This window comes from Homalodisca vitripennis, chromosome 3 (assembly GCF_021130785.1).
Source record: "Homalodisca vitripennis isolate AUS2020 chromosome 3, UT_GWSS_2.1, whole genome shotgun sequence".
NCBI lineage: Eukaryota > Metazoa > Arthropoda > Insecta > Hemiptera > Cicadellidae > Homalodisca > Homalodisca vitripennis.
The window spans coordinates 5,712,905-5,724,556 of NC_060209.1; the positions used below are offsets into that span (position 1 = coordinate 5,712,905).

Consider the following 11,652-nt stretch of genomic DNA (forward strand, 5'->3'; position numbering starts at 1 on the left):
ATATAATGCACTATAGATGCCACCCCCTCCCCACACCACTTGATATCTGTCCATTACATGACATCGCTTGTACAACATCATCAGGGATATTGTTCGGTTGACATTTAATTTGAGTACAATCCAAAACTCAATATTCTGTCATTACTTTTAACAATACCAAAGTTATACATGTATGTACGTCATCTTGTTATTACTTATCTCCTTGAATTCACATTTCATCACATGTATTCTAAGGTGACCCGTGGTACACGGTAACTCTTTTAAGAGTGCACCACTGGAATATTTTATACCTGCATATAAACAGAAAAATGTTTGTTGATTTTTTCTTAATAGCAAAAATATTTACCATACATTTTAAACATATTTAGGCATCTATTTTCCTAGGTGGCGATCAAGTTATACATAAATTTCTGATAGTAGTATGCATTTAATTACTAAACTTATTTATTTGCACATTCTAGCTAAAATTAGCAGTTTTAATCAGGAAAGTTAAAAATGAATAATCAAATAAAATAGATACCTGATCCTAATAAATACAATCAACATACCAAAACTATGTGTTTATTTGAACCATTCGTTCTTCACCAGAAGATGGCACAGCTCCTAATTAGCATCAAGTTGAAAGTTCTACTACGAATTACTGGAAACCTCCTTTATATAAAGTAGAGCTCTAAAGATGGTCAACTAATGGGACACATTTGTGTTAGAACGACAGGGGGATGATCATCCATGTTTTGGAATGACGAGGCGATATGATGACCCATGTTTTGGAATGAAAGTAGACTATGATGATCCATGTTCTGGACTAACAAGGAGATATGATGACCCATGTTTGGAATGAAAAGGGGATGTGATGATCCATGTTTTGGAATGACAATGGGATATGATGATCCATGTTTGGAATGAAAAGGGGATGTGATGATCCATGTTTTGGAATGACAATGAGATATGATGATCCATGTTTTGGAACGACAAGGAGATATGATGATCCGTGTTTGGAATGAAAAGGGAAAATGATGATCCATGTTTTGGAATAACAATGGGATATGATGATCCATGTTTGGAATGAAAAAGGGGATGTGATGATCCATGTTTTGGAACGACAAGGAGATATGATGATCCGTGTTTGGAATGAAAAGGGGAAATGATGATCCATGTTTTGGAATGACAATGAGATATGATGATTCATGTTTGGAATGACAAGGGGATACAATGATCCATGTTTTGGAATTACGAGGGGGGTATGATGATCCAAATTTACACTGTGCTACTGTATGGAATAGCTAAACATGTCAATGCCACAGATGTATTGTGAACTCCGTGGACCTTGATATGAGAAGGTCCGAAGCACGGTTTTACTCTCCTCCTCCCCCCACCTCCTGTACTCACAGGACGGGCTGTGAGTTATCAATTTGATATAGTAGTATAGTACTGGTAGTAGTAGTATAGTAGTCTACATTACTGCAGCTATATCTCATGGTACAATATATAAACAGGCAAAAACAACTGTATAATTTTGGCTTGAACGTCTAGCTATTACTGTATGTTTGTATAAAATAAGCTAAAATATATATACGTGTATCTAATTCAAATTGAATTACAAATATACAGTTGATTCAATTATCAAGACTTTAAATTTTAATTAGTGTACAAAGAGTTTTCATAGCACTAAGAGAATATTGTTGTAATATTACAAGTGAAGACAAAGATATTAAAAGCCTTTTAAAACATTATTAGCAATTCATATTATTTGTAATACTCGTATACTGTGTTTTACTGGTACGTAATAAAACAGTATAATAATATCATCATTCTCATAGTAATAGTTTTTGTTTGTTAGCTGTACTATATGAATATTGCTTACTAGAGAGAGACTTGGAATACAGTTATCAAACAATACGGAACAATATTTTACTGAGCTTACACTATTCATAAACATTAGTTTCTAAAAGTTCATTGAAATTGATTACAATGTATGGTTATAAATTACTTCTTAGGGTTAATACAAGAAACTAAGTTTTAAATGTCCTTTACTTATACATTTATTTAACTTATGTACACGTCTTAAAAACAGGAAATATATCAAACACATTCATAATAATTAATTATTTTAATACAAATTCAGACTATTGAGATCTTCAGAATAAAAGTGCACTGGGGAGTGCGACACACACTTTACAGACAGCATAACCATCAAACATTACTGAATCGATCGAACGTAGTTATTATTATTTCCTACAAATTTGTTGTTAACAAAATACACCCGAACAAAAAAAAACAAATTCTTGCTATCAATTTTTAGTTCCATTCATTTGTTTACCGTATTTTGCAATGATATTGAAAATTCAGTATATTAACTAACTAAGATGGAAAACATGAGGCTATACTCGTATTCCGGAAGACACAAATACATGTTGACAGGTAGAAGTGATGAGTTGGCCGGTAGTCAAGTACACTGAGACCAACACGAACAGAGCTCAACCAGATCAGAGGTAACAGGAAACTGTGTTACCATAGACTCACCAAACATTCCGGGAGCATGTCATTGCAGCAGTGTACGAACATGCACCACAATCCTGCGAACTCCGGCATCACCATAGCTCAACAAGATCAGAGGTAACAGGAAACTGTGTTACCATAGACTCACCAAACATTCCGGGAGCATGTCATTGCAGCAGTGTACGAACATGCAGCACAATCCTGCGAACTCCGGCATCACCATAGCTCAACAAGATCAGAGGTAACAGGAAACTGTGTTACCATAGACTCACCAAACATTCCGGGAGCATGTCATTGCAGCAGTGTACGAACATGCAGCACAATCCTGCGAACTCCGGCATCACCATAGCTCAACAAGATCAGAGGTAACAGGAAACTGTGTTACCATAGACTCACCAAACATTCCGGGAGCATGTCATTGCAGCAGTGTACGAACATGCAGCACAATCCTGCGAACTCCGGCATCACCATAGCTCAACAAGATCAGAGGTAACAGGAAACTGTGTTACCATAGACTCACCAAACATTCCGGGAGCATGTCATTGCAGCAGTGTACGAACATGCAGCACAATCCTGCGAACTCCGGCATCACCAGAACTCAACAAGATCAGAGGTAACAGGAAACTGTGTTACCATAGACTCACCAAACATTCCGGGAGCATGTCATTGCAGCAGTGTACGAACATGCAGCACAATCCTGCGAACTCCGGCATCACCATAGCTCAACAAGATCAGAGGTAACAGGAAACTGTGTTACCATAGACTCACCAAACATTCCGGGAGCATGTCATTGCAGCAGTGTACGAACATGCAGCACAATCCTGCGAACTCCGGCATCACCATAGCTCTGGGCCCGCACACCATGACCGCACCATTACACTCTCGCCCATCTTAACCGCGTCCTACTAGCCCATCACTTCACTTCACTTCACTTCTACTGTGCTCCACTTCTCTACTTTAAGTGAACATTTTAACACTGAAGAGAGAGCAATGTACCTGCATGTCATTGAAGTAATTTAATTTTAGTTTTATACACTTAGAAAATATGTATGCAACGTAACACATTTCTGTGATGTAAATTAATTTTAATACTTTATAAGTAAATGTGCTCAAACCTATGACAAGTGGTTGAGCACGGGTAGAAACAATTTAACGATACCTATGCCAAGGAGGACGAAGGTACACAAAGCTTAATCTACAACTGTACATACGATATTTTTGAAAAACTAAATTTGGCTGTCCAAAATACTGAGAAGAATGCACGAGTTCTTTTAAAACGTTATTCTGCCCGTCCCCATGGGCCACCGGCCTATGCGAGGATCCTATGAAACAGAATAACGGGAAGAGTCGATACAGTACGAGGTCGATATAGATTGATAACTTATAATGAAAAAGAATCCCAATATCAAATCAAATCAGTCTTTATTGCCTTTGAGCAACATACAATATTGTATAGCAACAGTCATTAGCCTATCTACTCATTCACACACAATCATACATACAAAACGTACCCCATCCAGACAAACATGCAATGGCAATATCAGATCCTGTTAAAACGTGCTTAGATTTCAATTTTAATTTCCCAGGCGGCTTTCCATGAATTCACCCACCGTGTAAAAAGCACCTGACACCAATAGGCGTTTAAGACGAGACTTAAATTTTTCTGCCAATGTTTTAAGATCCTCAGGGAGCCTATTAATCAATCTAACACAAGCCTGCGTAATTCACGCTGTCTCAGACAAAAATCAATTGTGTTTGATTTTGAGCTGTTTGTTTTCAGATTGATTTCAGAAAAAATTGGATGCATGAATTCACTGTGACAAATGAATTGATTTCAAGCTCTAGCGCTGAATTTGCAATAATGTAAAGAGTCGTATCGTCAGCATATTGAATCACCTTTCCATTCTGGATCGATGAGTTTGAATTGTCAACATAAATAGTAAAAAGCACTGGCCCAAGGATCGATCCCTGAGGGACGCCATTTGCCATTTTCAATTTTCCTGACACATTTGAGATATGCACACACTGGTCTCTATCCTTCAAGTAGGACGAGACCCACCTGTGTGGCAGACCCCGTATTCCACATGCTCTAACTGATGCATCAGTGTCCCATGATGCACGCAGTCAAAAGCCTTAGAGAGATCGAGAAATATACTGACCACCTTATTCCATCTCTCAAAACCATCGACAACAATATCCAAAATACTTGAAACCGCATCAATTGTTGATTTGTTTTTACGGAAGCCGAATTGTTCAGGACACAGTATGTCAAATCTTTCCAGAAAATTTTGTAGTTGATTCAAAAATGCCTTTTCAAAGATTTTGCTGAAAATTGGCAAGATTACGATTGTGTGGTAATTTTTGGTTTGATGAGGATCTTCTTTCTTCAGAAGTCAGAAGTCATTTCTTAAAAATCTGAGCAATCTTTGCTGTTTTAAAATCATCCGGGTAAACTCCAGATTGAAATGAGGATTTTATCACTTTTGTTAGTGGAGTCGAGATATGCTTGGAGCATTTTTTGACTAGCCACATGGACATACCATTGTTGTCACAAGATTTCTTTGAATTTAGTCTTTGCACGATACCAGCCATCTCAGCCTCATCGACAGGGGTCAAGATCATAGACGATACCGGTTCTCTACCGAGATTGCGGGAGAGGGGTTCAGTGAAGCACGGATCACATGAACCATCTGAGGCAAAATACTTGTTAAATTCGTCAGCAATTTCTTGAGAGTCATCTATAAGTTGGTTTTCAACGAGTAGTGAACATTGTTTTGATTTTTGTATAGGATGTTCTCGTTTTACGGATTCATCAATTATTTTCCATGCTGTTTTTGAAAAGTTGTCGGTATTCTTTAATATTTTGTTTAATTCATAGGCTTTTACAACTTTCTTATATATTCGTCTATAAATTTTTGAAAAATCTTTGGAAATTTTCATTGTTTGTATTAATAAAAACTGAGTGATAAAATTTGAGTTTTTCACGAGATGTGAGAATACCTTGTGTAATCATAGTATTCTTATGTCGCTTACTGCGTACTTTGAATTTTTGTAAGGACATGAGATATTTAAGTAATAGAGAAAGCGTTCATTAAAAGCATTGTACATTTCAATTGGCCACTGAATGTTATTTTAAAAAATTCCAAATTTCTCGCTCAAGGTGATAAATTAACTAATTAATATTTTGAGGGTTTAGAGCTCTTTTGACCGTAATATTTCTGCAAGCCCAGTCACCGGATCAAGTCTATTAATCACAACCTCCTGAGCGAAGTGATCAGAGATGGCAGAATCGGACACGATAACGTCAACTTTGGGGATGTTGGTGATAACGTTGTCGATGGTTGTACTCGTCGTGGCACATACTCGTGTAGGAGAGTTCACTGACCAATTTAGACCAAAAGATTGAAGAATATATCCCACAGCCGCCGGGTGTGGGGGTCGGTGTGGTCCAGTGTGTTTATATTTAAATCGCCAATTAAGAGAAATAGTTGATTGTTTGAAAAAAATTGGTTAGCAGTTTCCAAAAAAGGATTAAATACAACTTCGGTTGTTGTTTGAACGGTATATTCCGACAATACTAACTTTTTCGGATGAATTTAAATTGATTTTAATACCAGCAGATAAAATTCCAAAATAAATTTCCAGAGTATGAATGAATTTATTTTTTTCCGAATTTCAAGAGGATTGTTACAAAGATTGCCAGACCACCTCCCTTAAAATTGGAACGAAGGAAAATATGTGCCAAAATAAGGAGAGTACTGCTATAATTAATTAGCCGATAAACAAGATAGCGCTAATAAACTGAGAATGAGAGAGCCGCTACTACTGGCAGCAAGCGGGTCAGCAGATCGTGTCTCGATCAAGGGAGTGCGACGACGAGAAGTCAGAAACTAAAACACGACTGCCGAGTAATTAAATTGGTATTGGCATCTCGTGAAGGCAGTTTATTGGAGATCGTTCAAGGCATATAACGAGAACGAGAGAGAAGTGCATGAGAGAGCCGTGGGTGATTGCGGGGGGGGGGGGGGAGCAGTGTATTTTGAAACCCGAGTTCAATGAAAGAGGCTGTCTCTGCCAACTGTAATACCGGCATTCTTTTGTGCGCCATTTCAACTGCTTTATTCATGGTACACGAAGTACTCGTAATTTTCTAACATCATTTTGTTCGGCTAACAAATAATTTATTGTTTAGTAAATTCTGATGTATATATAGATATTTTCTACGGCACTACTAAATATATCAAGAATGAGTAATTAGCTTAATTTAAATTTAATAAAAAAAAAATACACTATTTATTCTGCGTCAAAGGAGACGGAGAAATCCTAAAAATATTGCCGTGCTTAAATTTTAAGAAGCAAACCTGTTTTTAATATTTCATGGCCATCGACATGTACATCCATGGCCATCGACATGTACATAACCATGGCCATCGACATGTACATCCATGGCCATCGACATGTACATCCATGGCCTTCAAATCGTTTTAGAACGGTCGTCATTCCTTTAGTGTTAACTGCACATAAATATTTAACAACCACGTATGTGCCTATCTTGAAGAGAGATACAGACTCGTGCCATAAAACTTGGGGATTAGATTAGACAAGCAACGTTTTACTGATAAGTGAAATTTACTGTTTTTGTCACTCACTTAATATAGAAGGTGTTTTACATAACATAATAGGTTCAGTTTATTAAATTACTATTTTAGGTTTTTATAATTGCCTGTCAAAGAAGTTCATGATCATATTTGTCTTACCTATATCTATTTATTAATTATTTTTATTGTCTACTTCTTGTGTAGAACACAGCTTGTAACAATTATATTTGTGGCATCAATGTTTTAAAACTCTCAACATTTAATACTTTTTTTGTCTTGCTTACAATGAATATATTAAACAAGGTTTAGTTTGGAAATTGTGTTGTTCAAAATTTAGGGTTCCAAGTTTATTTATTTCAAAAACATGTACTGTACGTTATTTGGGTTAATAAAAATAGTTGACTTCAATGACCCTTGAGCGGTAACAACTAACGTACTCGCTATCAGCACACAGAACACTACAACTACTGCGACACTGATCACTCCGCGGTACTCCGACACAACAGGTGGAGGACGTGGCGAGCGGCGAGCGACTGTGGGCCGTACCGCTGTCGACACAAGGACCACACTCGCGTGTCGCGAGGACGTGCGGTCTGCACGCGCGGCCACTGCTGACTGCGGGCGGGACGCGGGCGCGGCAGCACTGGCAGTGGGATCGATGTGCGGTGTACTCCGCTCTCCCTCACTCACTCTCTCCCTCTCTCTCTGTCCACCAACCTTCACCATGCACACTTACTCTACCGGCACTGCACCTGGTGTTTATTACTACATTGTCGCTACTAAAAGGTTTCATTCATAAAACAATCATTGCATAAACTTTTTCGTACGATAAACATCTACATTTACAAACAGAGGCTCATAAAATATCTTCATATACAGGTAAGTAATTCCCTTATATGTTTATTTAAATACTAATAAGGACATTTATCTAAAGGCTCAAAGAGTCATACTATGTCTAAGAGAGTAGTTAACCAAAATAAAATATAATGCTACACACATTTGTTGTAAAATACTGATGTTATTGTTCTAAATTTTGTTTAGTATATTGTGTTCCATAAGTCTTTTAAAAGTAATTTTACAAATAAGATTAAACCTACCATCTTAAAACCATAAAACATATATAAATACAGAAGTGGATTCTAAATACTGATAGTTTTTTAAACACTTAAATTTGCTGCATTTGTCACAATAATTTTTCAAAAATGCTCGCGTAATATATGTAAAACCTGCCAATTCAAAACATTTAATGAGATAGATGTAATGATAAAATACATTTTTGCATAGTAATATAAACTGTCGCATTAAAATGTCTTTAACTGAATGGATGTAGCTTGTGAACTGAAAATATTAAACACAATCAAGTTCAGTTTGGTTGGAATCAGTTTAATAATTGTGGTCTCTGTAGTTTACACCAAACGTTGAGATATTTCAAGAGAAAATGTGAAAATTATAGCTGGGAGTTCTGTGTATTGTTGATTAGCCTAATATTGTTTCAATGTTGAAACGTGTTGCCCACACCTGTCGCTTTGAAACCTTAATATAACATAAGACATTAGATGAAATAATATAAGAAATTACAAAAATTATATGGCACGATATTTTTACTTTTACTTTTGTTGTACAGTCGTCCACAGCTGAAATATAACTCAAATATTTCAAACGTTTGAATGGCCACCACCCTGAATAGTTACAAGACAAAAATCATTAGTAGAAATGGTGTTTCTTTTAATTTGTTAAATTCCTTTAAAAAGAAGCTGACTAACGAACACACCACAAACCTATGTATTAACAAACAACTTGTCTCAGCTACACCTGTGTATTCATACACAACTTGTCTCAGCTACACCTGTGTATTCATACACAACTTGTCTCAGCTACACCTGTGTATTAACAAACAACTTGTCTCAGCTACACCTGTGTATTCATACACAACTTGTCTCAGCTACACCTGTGTATTCATACACAACTTGTCTCAGCTACACCTGTGTATTCATACACAACTTGTCTGTCTCAGCTACACCTGTGACGTGACAAACACGACGGGTTTATAGGAGACGAGAGCTCAATAATATGATATAAAGTAGATAATTCGACGATACATCAAGTATTTTGACTGGTATTGTTTAGCCGAGACAGAAGACACTGTCATCGACATCGCTCTGACAATGGACGGAGGAACATAACATAATTTGTCGTTACTGGGACAGGTTTTTTACAGGTTTTCCATAAGCAGCCAACCCACCTCGCTCCATTTGGCGTGGAACAGCCTCCAGTGAGGGACCAAACCTCTGGGTACCCTGGTAACTGACTGGTGACCAGTTCCCAACTTTTACGTAGTTGTCACTTGGGTCTGGTCGCTTTGTATTACTGCAGAATTAGCTTTTATAGTATTCATGTTGGTGAATTTTGTAGACAGTCTCAATTAAACAATGCTTACGATAAGGGAATCAGCTTTTACTAATGTATATGAGAGATTTGATGAGATTACATGGTGTTTAATACAACTTGTTTTAAGGAAATTACATGGTTTTACAAAAACTTACAGTTACATGGAAACTGTTTAAATTGATGAACTAGAAATATTCCCAGATGAACTTAATTTCACGATTGCCCAAATTTCTATTTTAAGTACCTACAATTCGTCATAGAATTATTAAAACAAATGTTATATTTTTGCAGTATATGAAAAGTACAACGTAATGAAAATTAGTATTTTTGGCGCCATTTTTCAACCATTTAAGATAAAGCTAAACTTTAAATACAAACAATTTTATTTTTTAAGAGAGATATAAGGTGTAATAAAACTCATACCTCCCTTTTTTAAATTTGTTAGGTTTTACAAGTTTGAATTATCCAAAGTTTGAACTATTTAACAAAATAGTTTTTATATTGAACAAAATTGGAATTTTAGATTTGCTAACATTTTTAAGGTAAGAGAAAACAAAATAATTATAAAAACTGTGAAACCGTCCAACTTTTGACATTTTGGACTGCTCTGTATAAGAAGCAAAACAAATAAAAAATTGTATTTGAAAACGATCAATGAATAAGGAAGGACCTTTAAAATGAAGTACGGCTCGATCTACCTTTACTCTTGAAAGTTGTGCAACAACAATGACTTATCCCTACTCAATCCTGTCCCACCACAAAGTGCCAGTTTGGGTATTTTAAGGTGTTCAAATTTATTTTTCCAAATTCTATGGGATATAAATAGCGGGGTTTTCGTTAACACTATGAATGTAGATTTCTCGGTGTAGCCCGCCTCGCCTAGTATAGGTTTGTATCTCTGTGCTATCACTTATGTATAAGGCTGACATGATATTCACTGTAGTTTAATTTCTACTCAATATCAATATCACAGTAGACAATAACATATCTGATGGGAACAAGCAATGATGCAAACTGATGGAGATGAGATCGAGACAAACGAACAGACCTGTAATTATACGCGTCTCCAGATTGCATTTTCTAATGCATCCCAGTGGAAATCAATAACTTTTACCTCTCTCGAATATGGCAACTTCTTGATTCTTTGCCCCCCCCCCCCCCCGCCACCAGTAACACCAGGTCTATGTACGCCACTGCATCTCTCTCTCCGAGACATACGAACAGACCTGTAATTATACGCGTCTCCAGATTGCATTTTCTAATGCATCCCAGTGGAAATCAATAACTTTTACCTCTCTCGAATATGGCAACTTCTTGATTCTTTGCCCCCCCCCCCCCCCACCAGTAACACCAGGTCTATGTACGCCACTGCATCTCTCTCTCCGAGACATACGAACAGACCTGTAATTATACGCGTCTCCAGATTGCATTTTCTAATGCATCCCAGTGGAAATCAATAACTTTTACCTCTCTCGAATATGGCAACTTCTTGATTCTTTGCCCCCCCCCTCTCCACCAGTAACACCAGGTCTATGTACGCCACTGCATCTCTCTCTCCGAGACATACGAACAGACCTGTAATTATACGCGTCTCCAGATTGCATTTTCTAATGCATCCCAGTGGAAATCAATAACTTTTACCTCTCTCGAATATGGCAACTTCTTGATTCTTTGCCCCCCCCCCCCCCACCAGTAACACCAGGTCTATGTACGCCACTGCATCTCTCTCTCCGAGACATACGAACAGACCTGTAATTATACGCGTCTCCAGATTGCATTTTCTAATGCATCCCAGTGGAAATCAATAACTTTTACCTCTCTCGAATATGGCAACTTCTTGATTCTTTGCCCCCCCCCTCCCACCAGTAACACCAGGTCTATGTACGCCACTGCATCTCTCTCTCCGAGACATACGAACAGACCTGTAATTATACGCGTCTCCAGATTGCATTTTCTAATGCATCCCAGTGGAAATCAATAACTTTTACCTCTCTCGAATATGGCAACTTCTTGATTCTTTGCCCCCCCCCCCTCCCCACCAGTAACACCAGGTCTATGTACGCCACTGCATCTCTCTCTCCGAGACATACGAACAGACCTGTAATTATACGCGTCTCCAGATTGCATTTTCTAATGCATCCCAGTGGAAATCAATAACTTTTACCTC

The 11,652-nt window shown here is 37.4% G+C and overlaps 1 protein-coding gene across 3 annotated transcripts; it reads right to left on the reverse strand.

Annotated features, from left to right (window-relative positions):
* Positions 1-3,356: 3,356 nt before the first annotated feature.
* Positions 3,357-8,276, reverse strand: LOC124356556. Of its 3 annotated transcripts, none has more exons than XM_046807627.1 (2): positions 7,535-8,276; positions 3,357-3,495 (listed from the first exon to the last, which is right to left on the reverse strand). In XM_046807627.1, the coding sequence occupies exons 1-2, from the start codon at positions 7,821-7,823 to the stop codon at positions 3,470-3,472; spliced, it is 315 nt and encodes a 104-aa protein (XP_046663583.1). In that variant the 5' UTR covers positions 7,824-8,276; the 3' UTR covers positions 3,357-3,469. The 3 variants fall into 3 exon arrangements, with proteins under 3 accessions (XP_046663583.1, XP_046663582.1, XP_046663581.1); XM_046807626.1 differs by having other exon boundaries at positions 3,377-3,495; positions 7,531-8,276; XM_046807625.1 differs by having other exon boundaries at positions 3,377-3,495; positions 7,510-8,276.
* Positions 8,277-11,652: the final 3,376 nt, after the last annotated feature.